This window comes from Perca flavescens, chromosome 20, assembly GCF_004354835.1.
Source record: "Perca flavescens isolate YP-PL-M2 chromosome 20, PFLA_1.0, whole genome shotgun sequence".
Classification (NCBI taxonomy): domain Eukaryota; kingdom Metazoa; phylum Chordata; class Actinopteri; order Perciformes; family Percidae; genus Perca; species Perca flavescens.
Window position 1 is genome coordinate 14450491 of NC_041350.1, and position 22046 is coordinate 14472536.

General features: G+C 42.5%; 1 protein-coding gene across 5 annotated transcripts in view; it reads right to left on the reverse strand.

The window, feature by feature from the left end:
• The window catches only part of esrrb (estrogen-related receptor beta), a 48297-nt gene that overhangs the window by 8693 nt on the left and 17558 nt on the right, over positions 1-22046 (reverse strand). For 4 of the 5 annotated variants that reach the window (XM_028566414.1, XM_028566413.1, XM_028566412.1 and 1 more), the window contains 4 exons: positions 21418-21827; positions 13763-13888; positions 7597-7707; positions 6892-7053 (listed from right to left, as the gene is read on the reverse strand). In XM_028566414.1, the coding sequence (XP_028422215.1) occupies positions 6892-7053; positions 7597-7707; positions 13763-13888; positions 21418-21814 (796 nt within the window). In that variant the 5' untranslated portion in view covers positions 21815-21827. The remainder of the gene's footprint in view (positions 1-6891; positions 7054-7596; positions 7708-13762; positions 13889-21417; positions 21828-22046) is intronic. The other variant, XM_028566410.1, reaches the window with a different exon arrangement.

Below are 22046 nucleotides of genomic sequence, written 5' to 3' on the forward strand. Positions count from 1 at the left end.
TGCACACATGCAGACCAGCAGCCTACAATTACCTTTGACGCTAAAAGTCCTTGAATTTAATTCAGTGTTGTGCGATGGAAGGGGGTGTTTTCCCCCTGCTCCATCCCCTCTCTTCAGGGCCTAAATTATCGCTCCAAATGGGATCTCGTGTCGGTGCCTCGCCTTTTTCCACTCAATTTAATCGAGTAATGAAGTGACTTCCCGACCCTGCAGGTCACACGCGCTCCGGCCGCCGCACTCTGAAGGTGGCCCGGTTAAGTGCCGTCGGAGTGGGTGATTTCCTCTAATGAAATATCAATATTTACATCTTCATTTCCAGCCCACTGCCTTGGCGGGGTTTGACCAAACATGACACAATATTGACCAAATCAGAGAAGCCTGTCTGCACGTTTGAAGGGCCTTTTCCACTCCACTGCTGAGTGCACCGGCAGATTTCTGACTGGAAGTCTGTTGTGGCAGGTATACAGAGATAATAACAATGCAGCGCTTTTCTTTGTTCACTTTGACTTAAGCACCCTGCTCATAGAGCAACCATATGCCTCAGAGGGATTTTCACTTTCAAAATGATCACAGGGGACATATTTAATCCTGCATGGGCATGACTGAAATTTAGTATAATCAACAAAAAGAAAAAAATATAAATATAGGTGACAGAGAAACAACACTACAGAGCAGCCCAACTGACCACTAACTGCATCATTACATTATCATTCATAGCTCAAAGGGTGAAAGCAAGATCACTAAAGACCAACAACAGAAGCCAAAACCATCACCTCTCCCTTTATCTCCCCAAAAGCACTCGGCTGTGTGCAAGAGGGGGCAGCCCAAACCCACAGACGGCTGCTTCAAACCCCTCGCAGAGATTAATCAGAGCACCGTTTCATCTGCCAGAGCACAGGACGGTCCAAAATGAAATGCTGTAGATTTCTGTTGAGCTGGAGTTCATATTCTATTAATTTATTATTGTTTCCCTCTCCCGAGGGCCATTAGCACAGGTAATAAAAAGAGATGTAATTACGAGGCACGGTGGCCCCCTCCAGCTGCAGCCCCCTCGTAACTCACCCTCAATCAGACAACAGAGCAGACAGAGGGTAAAAAGGAAGAAAAAAATAGCGAGAGAGAGAAATAGAGGATAAAAGAGAGGAGAAGATATGGACCAGAGAGGTAGATAAGGAAGAGAGAAAGAGAGCAGCAGCAGGCAGTGAAAAGGGGAGCATGAGGAGAAAAGGAAAAGGGAGATAGAAAGAGGAAAGAGAGTAATTCTGGCTGGACAGCAGCTGATCTATCATGGCTAGCTATCAGAAGGACAAGCAGGCCCTGAAGACTTCTGCCCAGCGGCAATCTCACCTCAGCCAAGTCAAGAGCTCTCTGGGCTCCAGTTGGAGTAAAACTGCCCCTAACAGGACCCCAGAGGTTCCGTACGTCTTTCTTTTTTTCTAACCTCAAACTGAGCAGAATGATCATGCTGCCATAAGCTTATTCTATATCAAAGCTTTTTATTTTAGATGGCAGTTTGAAAAAAAGGGGACAAGGGGAAAATGTATGCACCTCTGATTTGTATAGATTCCTCTGATGTGGCACACTACTATGTAAGATGTATAACCAATACAGGAATGAAGGGCAATTTTGAGCAGCTTCTGTGTGTGTGTGTGCGTGCGTGCGAGTGAGTGTGTGTGTGCACAGGCTTGTTTATGTAGATCTGTGTGTGCGTGCAGCTGCCGACCATGATTCTTCTTGAATTTACATGACAGCGTCAGGAGGACCCAATCAATAGCAGCTTGGTAATAAATTGCTGCGCTTGACATAAATAATTTGACCTGCAGTCCAGCCCCATGTACAACACAAACAGCTCAGTTTGCTGCGAGCTTTCCCTGGACACTGATTTGATGACACAAAGGCTGTTTTTATATGGGACAAAATCATGTCAATACAAACTAAATTGACTGGGTGAAAAAGAGGTTGATGATTTTTCTTGCGCTGACTTTCAGGAGAGTCCGCTATCTGCCTTCTTTTAACGTAATAACCAGCCCATTATCCCATTGTAAGTAGCTTTGGAATGGTTGATTTGACCAGTAGCCTGTGAACGTTATGAGGTTGAAGAACGTTAAATACAGTAATCCCCTTGTTTTAATCTGCACCCTATGACCTCCTGACCCTAACAGAAAAGTCTTTAGCCCTCCCTAGGGTCCCACTGCCCAATACTGACGTTACATATCTCTGTTAAGCCCCATAGGCCGGGGCGAATCAGGCTTTAATCATTGCCATAATTACACATAATTTATCTCCGCTGCCATCAAGCAATATTGCTTAATGAGGGATGGCGCTCTGCTGACGATCACTTTAAGGCACATCAGCATATAAGATTTCCTACAAAGCATTTTATATAAAATATGACACCAAATTTGACACCGATGTTACAGTTTCAGATTTTAGATTCAACTTGATGACAATATGAACAGTGCACACACATAATTGTGATGCTGGATGTACCTGCTCATGTGTCACAGTAGCTAAACAAAGCCCTCCCCCACCCTGCCTGGCAGATGTCCCTTTCCTGGCCCTGCATTCTCCTGACTGCCTGTCTGCCTCCAATACGCCCCCATCTCAATCTCCCTGCAGCTTTTCCGCCTTCCTCTCGCTCTCATGCCGGGGTTCAGGCCTCAGCATCCACCTGATTGCTCAATCTATCTTTATCTCCTGTGTTGAAGCCTACGTCAGAGGGTAAATTGAATATACTAAGAGCTGTCTGTTGGTGTCTATATTTAATAAAGTGCACTGATGAGGTGCTGATTTATTGCCGGGCAGTATTCACACTATTACAAGGAGATTACGCAGCTTGAGTGGGATCAGGCTGGCAACACAGTAAGTAGATTTCACAATTTAATGGCAAAGAGAAAACAGGAGCCCAGAGGGGGCTGGAGGAGGGTGGGCTGATGGGTGGGTGGGTGATTATAGTGGAGGGTTGAGCTGACACAAACACGACAACATACAAGAGGCGCGATCTCTTTTTAACATCGCTGCCTCCATGCTAACAACTAACCCACCAGGCGGTTGTCTGTCAAATGCGGAGCTGATGAGCTGCAATCCAATAAAGCACAGATGATGACTATTCCCAAAACACCAGTAATGAATAGAACAACACCAACAAGACAATTTCATTAGATTAATCTGGTATAAATCTAACACTGAAAAATGCAATAACACACAATGATGAAATTATTTTTAAGCATTAAAAAAATCTAAATGTATTTAGGTCGTAAACATGCTGTTTGAATATTTTACATTCTAGCGGTGACATGCCAGAGCAGAAATATATTTTATTGTGTAGGAGCAAAGCAGCAGCAGAGAGTCAATGTTTGCTTGGCCCTTTAGCCTTCCGAGAATTCCCAGCTGAAAACACTCCTGGGAAGATGGGGAGCGGGCAAACACCAAACGAGTACCTCTTGAATAAGCAGCATGCATGGCAGTTTTTACATATGAACACATGACATTCCCACCGCGGGTGGGAAGCAATGTGGGGTGGCAGGAGGCCACAGGGGTCACACAGGTATCCTGCCACTCCTGAAGAAGGCAGCAATGTCAAGGTGGTAAACAGGTTCTAGGGTATTGAAGCTGTCAGTATACATCCCTAAACCTCTAGGACGGAGTGAAATGCCGCTTTACGGGATGGAAGGGGGCCAGAGGGGTGGACAGTGAACTGCTATGTGTGTCAAAGGTTGTTAGCACCTTATGAGCAACAAGCCATCTGTCAGCATCCCCCTAACACTGCTCCTAATGACCCTACCCCCCCTCAGGCAACAGCCGTGTTAGACTCTGCTCCATGGTGCTATTTGGAGCAGTGACACTAGTGTCCAAAAGCTCCGCAGTGATTATCAATTAATCAAAGGCAGATTCAGAAGGAGGGCAAGGCTACAGTCTTGCAATGGCAAACTTGTGTATAGGCTCTTGATATGTGACACCAGCCTTCAATATCTGCCTCATTAAACTAAGATAACAAGTGCACCTGATCTGATTGATTAATTGTGTTCTTCATTTCTGAAATCGTAGAACAAAAATCTGTAAAACCTGAAAAGCACATCATGTGTGCAAACTGACCTTTCATGGTATGCTCAATAGAGCCAGGATGACAAAGTTGACATTGGACCCTGTAAGGCAAATATACCATCTACACTAATGATAGAGCTTTGATATCCTCCAATCGCCCTCCAATTAAAACTCAATAGGGCCACTCTACATTATGCCAATTTTGAAACACATTTTCAAATGTTAGCTGAGAATAGGGGAAATTAAAAATCAATTGGGAAAAGGTAAGTGCCAATTTTCACGACATTTAAATTGTTACATTTGGACTTTAGTTATTGGCCCATCTGTCAATGGCCTAATCAATGTGGTCTACTTCATAATGAACTGTTAATCTTTTTAATTCCATTGCCTAAGGCTGCAAAAATCTATCAGAATGCAATCAGCAGTTTTTTCCCCTGTTCCTTTCTTGTCCCGGAGCGGATGGAGGGAGAAATGTGGTAGAAGTGAGCATGGTACGTTGCCCTGGGGTACCGTTGTTGCATGGAGTGTTGGTGCATGGAGTCTCGCTCAACCAGTGAACCGTTTCTGATCAGGTTCAGCCATGTACAACTCAATTATGCAGCCATTTCATGGCCAGAGGACACCTACTGTCCTAATACAGACAGCACCAAAAGGACAGACAGACTGAAAAGCTGAAGTGGAAGACTTTATTTTGTCAAATTTTCTTTTTAATCTAAAAGTATATGTGTGATTGTATGATATATGTAAAAACAGATGACAAATATAAAATATAAAACAAAAGCACAAGTTTGACTGTGTGTATTTATACAGAAGCAGATCAGAATAATCTACTTAAAGTCTACCATTTTACAGGTGCTGCACATTGTTTAAAGTATCCATCCAGTTCCAGGTTCTCGCTCATAGTTGGAACAGTCACTCATGCTTACTGCGTCAGGTTTTGGGTCATTATTTTTTTTAAGATTATTTTTTGGGGCTTTTATTACAGTGGATAGATATGAAAGGGGGAGAGAGATGGGGGATGACACGCAGCAAAGGGCCACAAGTTGGATTCAAACCCTGCGCCGCTGAAGGACTCAGCCAACATGGGGCAAACACTCTTACTAGGTGAGCTAGAGACCGCCCCATGTTTTGGGCCATTATTAACGCAGTTGGAATGACAAGTCCTCTGCAACAATATGTGCAGCAAATCCCATTAACATTATGAATCTATCCACTGTGCAATACGTGTTAGTATAATCTGATTAACAGAGCTTCAACACTATGACACACACAAAATCCGAGATAGAATGTACACATATTAATTCATTATGATGATGCACTTCAGGATACAAGTTAAAGCCCTTAACACGGACTATATATTAAATGGTGTGTGGTGGCTATATTAATTACACCGGCTTCAGGCTAATCAAAGGCCTCAAATTACCTGTGAAATAATTTCTTCCACAGTAAATATAAAAACATGACAGACTCATCTCTTGTCTGTACGTATGTGTGTCTTAGTGAGTGCTGCCTCTATGCTTGCACAGTCTACTCAGCAGCCAGCACAGGAATGTAGTTGTTTTTGTGCACGTCTGCGGCACTGGTGTAATTTTTGGGTCACAACGATGAGTGTGTTATCGGGTCAGTTGTGATCCGGTCCTGACTAAGCTCCTTGTTAAACTCTCAGTGTGATGACCATGCAGGGCCTGTAGGGAGTGATCCAAACAGTTTAGACGCGTAAGGGGCCGGGGGTGAGGCCACGGGCTGGGAGCATATCCATCTCTAATCTCCTTACTATCAGATCTGTACCTGATTAATACCCCTCCTTCTCTAATACCATTTCAGTACAAAATGCACCTGCCCGAGGTCAGCTGGAGTCCATTTCACCTTACTTAAAATAAATGAACCTTCTTAATCTATGAATTGGGGTTGAAATTTATCTTAACTGGTATGATTCAAAAGCATGCACACTTGGATGTATGTGTGTGTGCGTGAGAGAGAGGCAGACAGTGTGTGTGTGTGTGTGTGTGTGTGTGTTTGTGTGTGTGTCAGTGCTGTACTGATGTCACACATTTCCTGCATGCTGACAGCTCTGTGCCTGCCCAAGTTATGCTGATGAGAAGAAGAGGTTATGGAGGTGCCGCTGAGGGACACATTCATTTAGTTTGTTACCCCTTCATGCCTACAGCACAGTAATGTTATAGAGTTATGGGGGTCAAGCTCAAGATCAAGGAGAATCTGCCTCGGTTGCAAAAAAAAGAGCTGCTAAACAATGTGTTCTCTGTCAAAATCAGAGGAAAACTCTTGAAGGAAGCAAAATCTGTGCTGACGTGAGGGGCTGTATCCTTAATTCAACAGCCTCTTATAACCTAACACCTCGTCTATCAGAATGTCTATGGGGCAAGGAAGAAACATGATTATGCCCATCAATAATTCAATGTATGTGTGCTTGCGCTTGAGTACGTTTGTGTGTGCATTTGTGTGTGTGTGTGTGTGTGTGTGTGTGATATGATGTCTTGTTTGGTTGCGCAGGTCCCTAACTTTGTTCTAAATCTCCCTGGTGATTACAACATACGTTGGCACTGGGACTGTGTCCCCCTCTCCGTTCAATGCAGGGGTTTTAGATGCACTCTATTGATTTGTTTCTTGCACGGCTATGTCCATTTTGCACCCCCCCCCCATTCTCCACACACCCTGAGGCTGTATGAGCTGCTGTCATTAATTATCTACGTGTGTGAGTGCACATGTTTTTTCATACAGAGTGTGTGTGGAGAGGAGACAGAGAGAAATAAAACTGGGGGAAATAGGACAGAGCAGAAAGGTAAAAAAAAAGATGAAAAAAGGAAGCAAAAATCATTTGTTTTATACCTGGAATGTGCTTGGCCCAGCCGATGATGACCACCAGCTCTCGGTCAGCCAGGTCGCACAGCGTGGTCAGAGCCTTGATGTCGCTCTCCGGCATGGTGGGGTCAGGCATGGCATAGATCTTCTCTGGCTCCGCCACCAACAGGTGAGACACTATCTTTGTGACTGAGGATAGAAGAGGAAGAAGGAGGGATGTCAAAGCAAAGCAGAGGTCAAAAGTCATATCACTGCAAAGCTCAGCGAGGCATAAAGATCCACCGTGCTGATAAACATTGGGCATTGGTGAAATTGTAACACACGGTAGAATGGTGGTCTCACTTTCACAGTTTCTTTCTCGGTCTCATTATGCAAACTAATGGATGGAGCTTGAATTTGTATGAGTGAAATATAGGCACTGAAAGCTCTTATCCCTACAGAATGCCCGCAGGTAGGAAAAAATGTATGTATGAAAATGTGAGACACTAGTGTCCTCGAGCACTCTGTCAATGTTTAACATCTGCTCATAGACTTATCATAATTCAGCTCTGACCAAAACAATACCTGGCCCATTTTTCGGATCAATGATCTTTCAACTGCCCAAACATAGAACAGACAGGACGAACATGAGGCTGGCCTAGAATTTTACCTCAGCTTCACCTACATGCTGGCCTTGCAGAAAAGGGGCGGCAAAGGAGGGAGACAATGAGCTAGTGACGGAGCAGTACTCACGAGGCTTTTTAGTGGGAGGGGGGAGCGTCAAGCCCAGGTACGGGTTGTTTTCTGTATCCAACCTCCGCTTGTACTTCTGTCTGCCCCCTCGCACGCGGTCCAGACGAACCCCTGGGTTAGAAACGACAAAAGGGACATGAGATTAAGAGGGTATTTTTTCCACAATAGAGGGATATCAAAATACATGGAAATTAAATTTTGGTTGAGCTAATAAATATATCAGATAAAGGGTGATACTGTAGTAAAGCCACAATTAAATCTTTCATCTATTACACTAGAACAAAAATGTAGCATGATGATCAGAAGTGACACCCTAACATATTCTAGATCATGTGTAAAAGCAATAGTGTAAAAGGACTGCATAGTGGCATAAGTGTGTGTGTCTGAGAGTGAGTGAGCTCGCACTCCATTGTGTGTGTGTGTGTGTGTGTGTGTGTGTGTGTGTGTGTGTGTGTGTGTGTGTGTGTGTGTGTGTGTGTGTGTGAGAGAATGTGTCAAGAGGCACGGCTGCCTTCCCATATGTGGTCCATGCCTGGCTGGTCTACTGTGACACAGCTGAGCCCAGAGCAGGTCTAAACATATGAATATTTAACGCAGGGTCAATGATCTCACAGACTGGCCTTCTAATTATTTAGCTTTTGGGGTGAGGCAGACTGCATACTAATTAGCTGCCAGCTACATGCCTCTTTGCTTGTATGGGTGTGTGAGCTCAGGTGTGCGCTCTTCGGTATCCAGAAAAAGAAACTTAACCGGCCTACAAGCAAAGACATAGTCCCACACACACTGTACAAAACATCTGCTGTCATACTGCAGATAGATAACTAGGTATTGCTTTCCAATAAAAGACCCTTATTTCACTCCTCTTTCACTGGAGTAGCACTGAGCTCTTATCACCCCCAGCCACACCTAGGGGGCCAGGTTGCACACTGATACTGTAAATGTCAAGACGGCCTCATCATAACATAAGTTATTTATTATCTCATTATTTGATAAGAATGTTTACATTTGGATGTCTTTTCTATTCTATTAATTTTCAACATAGTTAAAATATTTCATCTAGGCTGTTCAATTTATTTGATACCACCAGGCAGGTATTTGGTTATTTAATGCAAGTGTATGCAAACATTTATATCCTGCATCCCCATATTTGGACCAGCATGTCACTGCTACCGTACAGCCTAAATATCCCTGATATCTTAATCCTGTCAAGAGGGAGAATCCCTTCAATTCATGTTGTATGCATAATGTAACCCCCCCAAAATAAATTGAATACTAAAGGGTGGATGAGAAAAGGCTCAATGAAATGCTTGGTGGAGGAGGAGTTAATTTGTCAGCCGCCCGCGTCCTTTGAGCGAACAACACCCGCAGCCAGAGCACTTCCTTGATGATTTCATCACTTTATAACAGGGAGGACGGTGTCAAACCTGGGCATTGTGTGGCCACTGCAAATGAGCCTAATACAATTTGCCCATCAGCAAGTGCTCTTGGAGGGGATGAGTTTGGATGTGTCCCATGCACAGTGATTTGAGGTCGCTCGTTGAACGGGGGAGGGGGGAAGGAAAATCAGATGATGTAAGATAGAAGGTGGCCTTCATTTAACAAAAAGGAATTCAACGGTGGATTTATGCAAAATATCTTCTTGATTTTCACCAATTATCTTACGTGGCCAAAGCTCCCTCTCCCTCACACTCAAGGCATGAGGTGGTCCAGTACACTGTATTATCATGTAACTGTAGAACAGAGATTTCTTCTACTTATATAAATTATTTGATTCCCTAGAAACACAAATCTGATTAGAATTGTCTTTCAATTTCCTGACACTGACAACCCACTAACCTAATTACCCCCAATTCCCAACAGAGCCTCATCCTTCCCAGAAAGCACCAGGGAATCAACTGATGGCAACTACCTGTGCTTTACACACAAACGCATACAATACACGCAATACAAATTTATTTTAATGTGTAACATATAAAAGGAAGATTTATTTCTGTGAAGGTGTCTTGAGAATAGTCTTCAAACACCCTCCGCTGCTCGCGTTTAAGTGCTTTAAAAGTTTCAGATTTAGCTAAGAAGGTCCCGTTCCTAATGTAGAGATGGAAAATTCCTTTCATTGTCAAATGTGATGTCACCACTTATTACAGTTTCTTCCGGCTCTCGCGATGTGCTCGGCCTCTGCCAGTTGGCATTTCTGCTCTCCATGATCCTCTCTGCTGGTTGAGTCATGTGGCTGTGTCAGCCAGTGTAAAGCCAGTGATGAAGGTAGATGGGTGCCTCTTTTAATTAGAACAGTCCTGGCCATAATTAACAGATGCTGACAGGAAAAAATTGGCACTAACCTGTCTCATTTTACTGTCCAACAGGGCCAGATACAGACAGAGAGGAAGAGAGAGTGATTAAGAGCAGCTAGACGGATTCATTCACTTATGCTGTCAGGACTTTATAGGGGCCTTTGTGAGGTTCATATCCCTTTGGCGGATCCCGAAGCTTCTGACTCTGTTGTGCTCCCTCCTAAGTAAACAGTAGGAGTATTACAAATGTGTGAAGAGACTTGAGCACTACCTCATCCAAAGTCATCTCACTGATTTATGGCCCACTACACAGTGCAGTGAGGGTAGCAGCGGGTGAGCTCGGGTATCATCTCTTCAAAGCAGGGTGCAGGGGGAGAGGGCTTTTGGCCAAGGCGGCTGGCATTTGTGCACGGATTAGCACAGACCTCGGGGTGGGGGCTGAGGCCAGCTGACCTAGGGCTCTTCTTTCTCTCCAAAAACAATAATAATCCCTTTCCGAGTACACTCCTACAAAAGGGCCTGTCTTCACTCACTTTGTGTGGACGGCAGTGGTAGGGGCCCTTATTTTGAGTCCCTCACCTGTTCTGGCTGTCTCTCCCTGGGGAAAGTGTCAGGATATCTGGGATGGTTGGCAATGCCAAGGGGGGCTTAGGCGGACCCTATTTTAGCTGGGAAAATCAGAAGGCCACATGGCAAGGCATGGTGAACCTTGCCTTTCAAGGAAGCCGCCCCGCTGTCGTCAGCACTATTTCAAAGGGCCCCTGTTGCCAGCTTTGCATGCTTGTAAGTGTGTTGCAGCATTTTTAATCACAAGTGGCGATGAGCGAGGGTAGCGGAAAAATTGTCACGCATTGCCATCCTCCCCTTCTGCTGACACCAGGGGCTGCATATTGACACCCTCGTCACATAGTCCATTTACAGGTTAGCTACAATATCCCCAGTGAGTCGACGTCCCTGCTTCTACTGCTAATTGAAAAGACTAAATGCTACTTAAACTACACTTTAGAGTGCTCTAAATTACAGTATTGTTAAAAAACCCAACATTTTAAGTAAACTTTGCCTCAGAAAAAGCTTCTTTATTACTTACTTTACTATTGCCATTATTGCATCTTGGATGCAGACTGTATTTGTCTTACTGGTGTAGATGGCCTGCAGCACATTTAAGTCTAGTATTTCAGGCATTATACATGTTGAGTTTAATGTGGTTTGTGTGTATGTTCTGTATGTTGCGTATGTGGCTATGATGGGGCTATTGTGGGATGTGGTTGTCCTTTGAATGCCAGTCAGCTGAACAATGAGAGGTGTATTGTATATCAGCACAAACATACTTTGCTCCTTTGTTCAGGTAACGTTCATGACTGTCACACTGTCCTCAAGACACCTACCTTTACAAACAGTAAACACAGTGATGACAATGGAACATAAAGCTATTGTCTTTGCTCGACGCTGCAGATAAAAATATATATATGTAACTTTACACACACCAGTTACTTTTTGTAACTGTGTGTGTGTGTGTGTGTGTGTGTGTGTGTGTGTGTGTATAAGGTCATGCATGTTGAGGGATCTGTGTGTTAGTGAGCGATGGCGAAAAAAAGTCACTGCCACTAAATGATGTCAATGTAATCTCTCAACAGTATCTTGTCTTCTCTCTTGCTCTAAGCTCTGATCCGTTTCCATTGATCAGAGGAAAAACCTGTTGCCCCTGACATTGGATTCTTTTATTGATCACTTCCTCCTTTATACAGTAAAGGGAACGTACAGCGACTCAACACAGGGTTTAGGCAGGTCTCCTGTAATCAGACTGCGGATCTTCGAAGACCATTTTCCTTACCCCCTTTGAGATATGAAAGTTCTGATTTCAGCTGTTGTGCTTGCTCAGTAGAGACTACTATTGCATGAATTTTACTACTGAGAGAATCAAAAAAATAAAAACAGAAATATCTAACCTTACTTTCCTCAGAAGATGTTTAATAATTATTCGAGACAGATGGATTTAAACTTCTGTTTCATTGGGGGGCAGCACTGTACTTTGTTGGAGCTGTAAAGTTATAATTAGTTGATTTTCCATTGAGACACAATGTGACCTTTCTGCAGTAATGAAAGTAAGTGGCAACCTCAGTCACATGAGCGGTGGCCATCTCCACACTCTGGGCCTGAGCATGGCGTTGAGCCGATGGCTTCATAGAGCTTACAGTGGACAGAGACCATGTGTCTCTCTTTCCATTTCGTCTTGGTGAGACTTTAAAGTGCCGGGCCTCAAGGCAGAGCTTACACAAAAAATGCACTTCACATCGCTCTGTGTTAATCATAACAAATGTGTTATTTTAATAATAATACATTTTGATTATGACAGAAATCGGCTATTTTAGAGGGACCAAGACTTTAATCAGTCTGTGATAATAGTTGCCGTGTGGTGATGACAGCCGCTGTGTAAAAGTGGAGGGTCATTCTTATTCTGGGAATGTGCTGAATACACAGAAGTGTGCAGCATTAGAACCTCGGGCTTAGCCAAAGTCTGCATATTTGAGTTTTACACTCTTTTTACTCTGACCTGACACTGGTCATTCATTTATAGCCACGGCTACATATTTTTGTAGTCGTCTCTTATTCTCCAAGATGATATATTGGCATAAATTTTTCATCAGATAGTAATGCGATTACTCTGTCTTTCTGGCACTGAGGCTTTATCTGGCTGCATGCAGTCCAAGGGATTCTGTTACTGTGTAGAGATCCATACGGGCTATGACTCTGGCCTTAGCTGGCGACCAGATATATATGCATCTATAAATCCCACTCTCTATGAATAATGGGAGGAATAATAGTTGATATATATATATATATATATATATATATATATACTGCACACTGAGATAGACAGAGAACTTAAAAGTGGAAGTTTGTACAGAATTTCATTTATCAGAGCTTCTATCTGGCTATCTATCTATCTTACTGTATAAACATGAGGGACAATCATACTTCGCACAACATAAGTGCTACCTGACCCACACTCATCAGCCCTCGAGGAAAACATGTTTCCTTACAGAGTCCCTGAGATGCTCCCAGAGGAGGCTTGAATAAATATAACACCGCCACTTCACCCCCAAGCCACATATCTTTCATTATTCATTTGTCTGGCCCTTTTGGAGCAACCAACAAGTGAGAATGAGACAGAGGGAGAAAAAGAGAAGCAGGTGAGAATGCAATGGGGTAAAGGAGAAGGATAGGTGCCTCCTGTGGAAGAGCAGCCAAGCCTTGGTCTCAGGGGACTCAGTCAGGGTGATGGGGAGGGGGGAAACCCAGCCAGACAAATCCATCGGAAGCATGTTTAATTGTCACTGAATTCCCTGCTGGCGTGACTTTAAAAAACCATCCACAGGAAGAGAGCTGAGACGTTCGGAAAACATTTAGTGGATCAATATGACAGGGAGAGCTGAGACTGTGCCCAGCGTGTGCTCAGGGACCCGGCTTGAGCCTTTCCAGGCAGAATACTGTTACATTTCTATTACTCAGATGGCAGGATCAACCTATTCAGCATATTTCTGTCCCCAGCTCAACTGCACATTATTTACTGCTGTGTAGGTAGGGGGAGGACAGGGGGGCTGGGAACTGTTGTCTAGGCCAGCCTGTTGTATGCATCTCTCACTCTGGGCTGGTAGATGAAAAATACTGTGGGACTCATTGCTAAAGCAGTCTGGGACTTAACATAACAACTATCATGAGAACTGGTGTGTGTGATGCTGTAATATTCCACTAGCTGCTCCCTTATCAGATTAATGGAGGTTTCTTTATTTGCGTAACTGTTATATGTACGTTGTAAACCAAAATATGTACAGTATATGTATCTGTGGGTGTAAGAATAATAAAAATGCTCTTACTCTTCTTACCTTCTTTGAGCATCCCCACTTTGAGGCATTTCATGAAGCGACAAGCCTGACATGATTTGCGTCTCCGTTTTGTGATCTCACACTCATTTGTGGCAGGACAGCTGTATTCTATGTTACCTGAGGAGGAGAAGAAGAAGACAAGGTTATCACTAACAAAACCAGAGTGGATTAATTAATTATAAGTTAAAACTAAATGTTTGTGGAAATATTCAAATATTAGGTATAATATGAGGTGGAAGCATTTCACCAGGCACAAAAGAGAACCTAAATTGGGTACTGCTGCTGATGTAATAACACCATGTGTACTCAGATGGTCTATAATAAACCATCTTTGCCAATCAGGCATGGGGACTTCCTATAGAATCTGTAGTGTCAGGACTCCAGACTAACTTTTTTCACTAGGAGCACAGTGATCCCCAACTGAAAATTTTAGGGGCGCAACCAGAAATGTTAGGGCCATACACCGTAAATCAACATGCTAACCAAATATTCACATTTCTACTAATTTCCACTGTATTACTAATAAATACTTTGATAATAGATGCAGAAATTACAATGTGCTGTTTCAAATTCAGTGTCACTTTTGAAGATGCAACATAGAAGGTTAACTGACAGCACCATTGCTGTCATGAAATATATATATATATATATATATATATATATATATATATACCATCTCTAGTCTACAATTACAATGAATTCAACTTAAAATTAAACATGCATTGTTTAGGCTACTACTGAACCAATATTGGTACCGATACCTGAAATTTGGTTCCGTTCCGTACCCAACGGTACCTTTTTTTTTGATACTTTCCCTGTATAATTACAAAACAATTATTTCAGTTGTAAAAATTATGGTCAAACCTATTTATCCTATGTACTTAGAACATTATGTTATTTTATTAATTAAACAAAATCCTCCTCCTCCCAAACCCATCCCTACAACCTATTAAATTGAATAATTATTAATTTCTTACTCACTGTAACTTTTATTCTTGTATTTGTATATGCTTTTTTAGCCTGTTTTATTTTCATTACCTTTTTTAATTGCTCTTTAATGTTTCATGTAAAACACTTTGAATTGCCTTGTTGCTGAAAGGTGCTGTAGAAATAAAGTTCCCTTGCCTTACAACCTCAGCCTGTCAGTCAGTCCCCAGGTCACAGAAACCACCGTTGTGCCTGCTTAGGAAGTGTAACGTCAACAGCACCGTGACCGCTTTCAGCTCTCCATTAATATCATATTGCAGCAAACGCTGTATGCGTGAAGTTTTGAAAAACTGTAACCACACTTGAAACCACTTCATCGGTATTTCCGTGACTCACTGTGACTTCAACAAAACTGCAGAGCCGACGTAGTTTGCACCGTCCGCAGCTATGCGTGTGTGTGCGAGTGTGTGTGTTTGTTTCAGAGCTCCGCTCTCTGTCAATTTTCAGAGAGGACAGATAAGCTTAAGCTTACGCGCTCTCAGGTACTGAAATTTCGACGTTTAATGTGTAAAAAAGGGGACAAATTTACTGGTCACACATGTGCGACTGGATGTAAAATTCAGTCGCACACTCAAATTTTGGTCGCAAAATTCGACCATTTGGTCGCAGTCTGGAGCCCTGAGTGTAGAGGAGACTCAGGTGTTCTCCAGTGAGTACAGAGCTCTCCAGCACTGAGGTTAACGGCAGGAGGAAAAGCTGAGGTGAGACGTAAAGGGTGGGGGTGGAGGTAAAGCTACAATAGTCCTTCAGGACCCATCAGTAGACGCCACCCAAGTCCAACACTAAATTGGCCTCATTAATTCTGTGCGTGTCCCCTCCGGGCCCCGGGCGCAGGCCATGTCCCCCTGCGCTCAGAGGGGCCTGCCACCACCTCAATAGCAGGCTAGAGAGCCAGGCATGCTGCCCCTGACCACTTTACATAATACTCCAGCAGACCCAAACCTGTTGTTACCACTGTTGCCATTGTTGACTATTTACATAGTGTACAGGCAAGAGGCCTTATGCATTATTCATCTGCAGCATCTGATTCCAGGATGGAGCAATGAAAAAGAGTTTCATTGCTACACAATAAAAGAGCCGGTTCTGCTCTACTCTAGCATTAGCAATAGAAAGGGCAGGATATGTGAGGCAATGCCTCCGCTTTCTCTCTGATTCCCTACATTTTACTGTATTCAGGGGTTTTCAATAAAGGGTTTCAATATAATGGTTGCTTCAGCCTCGGCATTTGAATTATCTTCATTTTGAAAGGGCTTTCAGCTTTTAAGCTTTTGACATTGGGATTTTAAACTTTTATTTTAACCTAGGGTTTATGTCTTTGCCAGTATAGTGAAATAAATAGTTGAGTAATGTAAAAATCCAATTTAATTATTATGATTACCTCAATATTATTTCCTCATCCACTAAAATACATGTAAACAAGTAAACCATGTCAGCAAATATGCTTTCTGTTGAAACTACTATATACACACATATTGTACAGAAACCCCTTAAACAGATAAAGCATTTTTACATTTTACAGTGTGTTCACGGACAAACAGAAATCCACACACATAAACACATCAGGATTGCATGTCGACATCCTGTAGCTGCTCCACGTACAGCTCTGACCCTCACTCCATATTTTCTGTACAGAGAAACCAAAAGCTGTGTAATATTCCACTGGCGTTCCTCCACTAGCCCTCCAACATCCTTTGACAACTTATGCAATTATGTTAACATTATTGGACAGATCAAGTGGAGGGTCCCAAGATGTTATAAATAATTAGAAATTCCTCCTTATATCTGGGTTAGAAATCATTATGCTAATTCTCCTCATCTCTTTGGGATTGGGGTAAATAAAGGTGTGAGGGAAGGCGGCTGATTAGCTCTGATTGTCTTTCCTCTGTCTGTTTTCTCTGTTGTCATAGCAGAACCAGACCATAATAATCCTATCCATTTCCCATATGCTGGGAGGAGGCAATCAGTGCCACCCTGTGCTGGAATCAATTCTTGGAGGTCTTTTTGGTTTGCGTTCCCATTATGCACTAACCAATCAGCAATTTGCCGGGACATAAAATACTAAATACATAAAAGAAACATGGATTTTGATTGCAAATTTGAAAAATCTTTACTCATCACTTTATTATATGCATGCTATGTTGCAGGTTTGCTTGTGCGGTCCAACCCGGCACAGTTGACCCTGTGTGTCCCCTGAGGACACTTTGTTTATGGGGGGATTTTTCTTTCCTCCTCTCCTCCTTTCCCTGTCTCAGGGGTGACGGGGACACGTGCACAAACCACACCTGGTGGCTTACTGGGAGAGTTAGTCCACACTCCAGAAACAAAAACAAACATACGCTCACACACTGCTGTGCTACTGTGTCCACCTGTCCTGTCAAGTCCTCTGTGCGTCTGATGTTCTGTCAGAGGGGGCTTCTCATAGCTCAATGCAGAGAGAGGGGTGGATTAACTAATTTTTCATCTCTACATTTGGTTTATATTTAGGAGAGGTTTCAGTATAAGTATGCAAACAGTAAGTCCCACTTCAAAACATGCCTAACATCTTTTAGCTGAGCTACATGACAATATGCCCCGACCTCTCTTGGCTTATTGTTTTTACTTAAATACATTTAAAGTGATAAAAGAAAAATATACAATAAATGTTAATATTAAAAGGCACAATCCATGATCCATAGATTGGAACTTGCACCAACTATACCACATTGAAGGAATTATAATGTTTGATGCTGTTAAATGTCTCTCTTTATCAGTAACATTTGTAACCGCAGTGGTAATTTCAATTTAGTTAAGTCATCATTATGTCAAACACTTAATTTACACTATATGCAACATATGCATGTCATGTATGTGCTTAATTAGGGTCTTGAATGTAACTGTTAAATAAAAACAGAATAATAGATATTTATGTCCATGCATTTAACTTTTTACTTTGAACAGAATAGGCATTAATACTGTAAGATGTAGCATTATTTTTCTATCTATTGTATCTTTCTTGTCTTTGTGTGAATGAATGACATTGTTTGTAGCAGTCAAGTTGTTTCAGTTACCAAAATTTTCACCCCTGAATAAACTATTTCTACCTGAATATAACTAAACTGACGGATGTAAAATAAACTGAAATATACTGGATTTAACAGACTTTGTGAATCTGAACACGGTAAGTAGGTAAAAGAAAATATATGAATGAATTTAACTGACTCTGTGACTTTTCCATCTAATGTAGCATTACAGTCTTCTGAACAGTAGTTAAACAAAGTGTCACATATGTACTGATTTAATTGAGAATTTGTAGTTACAGTTGACTAAAACATTGACTTAAAAGCTGCGCACCCATTGAATGTTTTACAATAACCTTGTCATTCAGAAATGATGTCTGGAAATCCTATCTTGTAGAGTAATAGTATGGCTAGTTTCACTTCCAGAAATGAAGCATACTGGCAGGAACCCCTTTAACCCAAAGGCCATGCTCGGGTTTATCTGTCTTTAGAGAGGTTATGGTATGGTTACCAATAACATTACAGAGTGAAGGTAGAAGAAAAAGATTTCCCTCCTTCTTCTCTTGATAAGTATCTGTCTCAATCTATTTTATGGCTTTTCAGGACCCATGCCAGGGCACAGAGGGGAAAGTCAGGTCTTGTAAGTAAATTACAGTAAAATGGCAGGTATTTCTCATCAAAATCTAAACTGACTTTTACAGGCTTACTGTCAAGGTCTATTACTTCATATAAAAGGGGGCCACCGAGTTCAGTTGGTTTTCAAGCAATTTTACACTTGGGTTCAAAATGGGAAGAAAACACGGTTCAATAAGAGATTTATGTTTTTGATTGGTGGGGCACGTGAGGTGCAGGAATGGCGGGATGATTAGGGAGCAATGAGAACAGGGGTATTTCTGGGATGGATGGAGATCCAGGTTGACATTAATTTGGGCCTGGCCTTGACAAATGTAACTATCTCCACATAAGAGTTCAAGGGGCTTTTCACTGGATAAGTAGGTGACAGAAGATGGATTTTCCATCCGCTTTTGTTGAAAAGGTAAGGGCATCAGCTGAAGAAGTGGAGGTTGGAGCGGGAAGTGGAACAAAGATAGTAAGTTACTGAGTGAATAAATGCCTAAGTGTGTACAAAAAGTCAGAATATTTGAAATACAACTAAATTGAAAGATTATATATAAATATCTTTAAAAAACAACTACAAATTTCTAGGGCTGTCCTCGACTAAAGAAATTCTTAATCGACTAATCGATTAGTTGATTTAATTGAGAGAGCTGTGCGCTTTGAGAGGTGGTTAAGACTAGAAAAGCACAATATAAATGTAGTTAATTAACCATCTGTAATACTGAGTTTCTCCACAATTAATCCTGCAAAAGCACCACTTTAAATCTTGTGTTTACCATAAATGTGCTCAGAAGTTTCTTGGAAATAAGTAATTAAGCATGAATAAGCATAAAAAATGACTAATCGACTAAAGAAATCTTAGTCGACTAAGACCAAAACGACCGATTAGTCGACTAATCGACTAAGAGGTGGCAGCCCTACAAATTTCCTAACAAGATTTAGCTGCTGTATTATGAGATAATACACAGTTGCACAAGGTGAGCACAAGGGAATAAAGAAACTGTCATGTACATGGTGAACATCAACTTAGCATGTTGTTTGCCCTAAGTGCTATAGAACAATGTGATAAAGGGCTGGAAAAGACAGATCCTTTGTTTTCCTCTCATTAGAGAGGGCCGTCTCACACTCCACCCTTGACTGCCTCGTTATTCCTTTAATTAATCAGTTCTCATCAACGGCACCCTCTCATTCTTTCAAGGGCTCTACATCCCGCTATTTACTGCCTCCATTTTCCTCCAGCAATTCTGCTGTGTGTTTCATGTGTTTCTTTTATCATTTCGGATGGCTTTCACCTCCCCCAAAAAGTCCCTGCGTCCTCCTGCCTTCTCTGCCTGGGACCCCTGTCTGATTATTATGCCATTAAGCCTCTCCTCCTCTCCTCTGAAAGAGCAGCAGGGTCCCTCTCCAATCTAAAGAAGTCCTGGGTTTTTTTCCCCCTCCTTTCCCTGAAATTACCCGGCGACGCGTGCCTGAGTTTCTAATTGGCATGCCCGTCCCTGGAGACGGCCTCCTCCCTTCTTCCTAATGAAAAGCCTCGGCCTTAATTACACTTTCCAAACGCTGATTGTTATTGACAAAACTCCTGTGGCTCGGACAAACGACGGCAGATTAGCTCCATTACAGGCAGCCCTCCAAGTAGAGAAAGAGAGGGATTTCAAATCGACAATGCAAAGTGAGGGGGGAAAAAAGAGGCGCTTTCAATTTTTTTCCATGTACCTTCCTCTTAATTGTTTGGGCCATTGCTCCACTTAAGACGTCTCTTTCTTCCACGATGCCTTTTTTCTGTTCCATTGTGTTGCCGTCAGTGTACTTTTAGTGAGGGGACAAAGGCCCAGTTGTGTTACTTGAGAAAAAATGTTCATCTTTTGTCAATAGACAGGATTGCTGATGGCAGCATGGGTAAACAGGAGGATTTGGCCTAATGCTTTTGTTTGCCTGCAAAAGGTACATAGACTGTCTAAAGCTGATAGGGCTGTAAGGTCCAAAATCAACACCTAACATGCAGACAGACAGCCTGATCTTTATACAGTATAATGATTTTGTTTTCATCAACAATGATTTGTTGATGAATATTTACTGAAAGCAATGGATAAAACATGTAAGACTCATTTAGTTTAAATATTAAAGATTTCCACTCTTAATCATTTCATTTGAACACAATCCAATTCCTTGGCTCATTTTACTTATTTTATCTAGTTTTTCCACTGTTTTTATTGCACTACTAAGCCGGTAGAGCTTAGACCTGGGCAGCTGTGCCTGTTGTGCAGATTCCTTTTTTTCCAGGCTCAACAATATCTCCATCTTCCTGATTAATCTGGAGCAGAGCGCACAGTTTCACAGTGGGGGGCCTTTCATTGTCTGTCTAATGAGAAGCTGTGATACATCATGCCCTGCAGATAGCCAATCGCACCTTAGTCCCCAGGCGCGCACGCACACACGCACGCACGCACACACACACACACACACACACACACACACACACACACACACACACACACACACACACACAACAGGAATAATAAAGCATGTTCTCTGCCCCCCCAAGGCATCTGGGCAAACAGCCTCAACACTACAACAAATCTGACCACTGAGTGATGATGTCATGTCCACCATACACCACCAACCATGACAGATGATGTAATCATACCCACACTTCTGTCCCATGTAAAAGAATTATTCTGGTTTCTGTTTTTTTTAAAAGCCAGTACAATGTTTTTTAAATGCAGTTATTTGATAATCAGTAAATAAGCTTACACATTTTGTAATGTTATCCTATAGTAGTGTAGTTATTGTACAGTCTAATGGAATCAAAAACAAAGATGTTTTATGGAGGTGGCTGGTCTCAGGAGGTAGATAAAACATCTTTCACACTCCACTGATTATTTTTTACATAGTGAATAGCCTGGACTGAGTATGTTTCAATGTTGTTGTGAGGCCAAAAGTGTCGTGTATGGAGGGTGTTTTCCTGTCTGGTGATGCAGTGACATGGGATGTAATAACTTGTACTGAGTGTTTGTTAGGGGGGAGGTGACAGGAGGAAAATACCTTGTATTGTCCTTTTAAAAAAGGCTTTGCAGGCCTCACATGAGGCCACCCCATAGTGATACCCCGAGGCTATATCTCCACAGACCAGGCACAGCCTCTTGGGGAGGGAGTTCAACATGTATTCGCACTTTATGGACGAGTCCTCCATGATGGTGCTGGAGCAATCGTCATAACGCTTGCGGCAGGTGCCGGCCCCAAGCCCGCTGGGGGTGAACATAGGTGGAGAGTCCAGACCGTTGGAGTGGCTGTTCATGGTGCTGACATAGCCACCGCTGGCGTCTGAGTTGCCGCTGGGGCTGTGGTGGCTGACCGTGTCAATGACCGAGGAAGGACTGGATGGCTCCGTCTTGATGTAGGACCCACAACTGGAGGGTAGGTGCCGGTCATCAGCGGCCATTCTATTCAGCAGCCTAAGAGGCGGGGTGAGAGGGCGAGGGGGAGGGTTGATGGGAAAGGGAGGAGGAGAAGAGGAAAATGATTAGCAGAGGTCTTCGGAGAGTAGAAATGAATTTCATCAACCAGTGGAGTTAAATAAATGCCTAAACTAAATACTTGATTTACATTAATTACGAAATATATAATATGATTCTGTGGCAATTACAACAAAAATGCTCTTTTCATTTAACTAG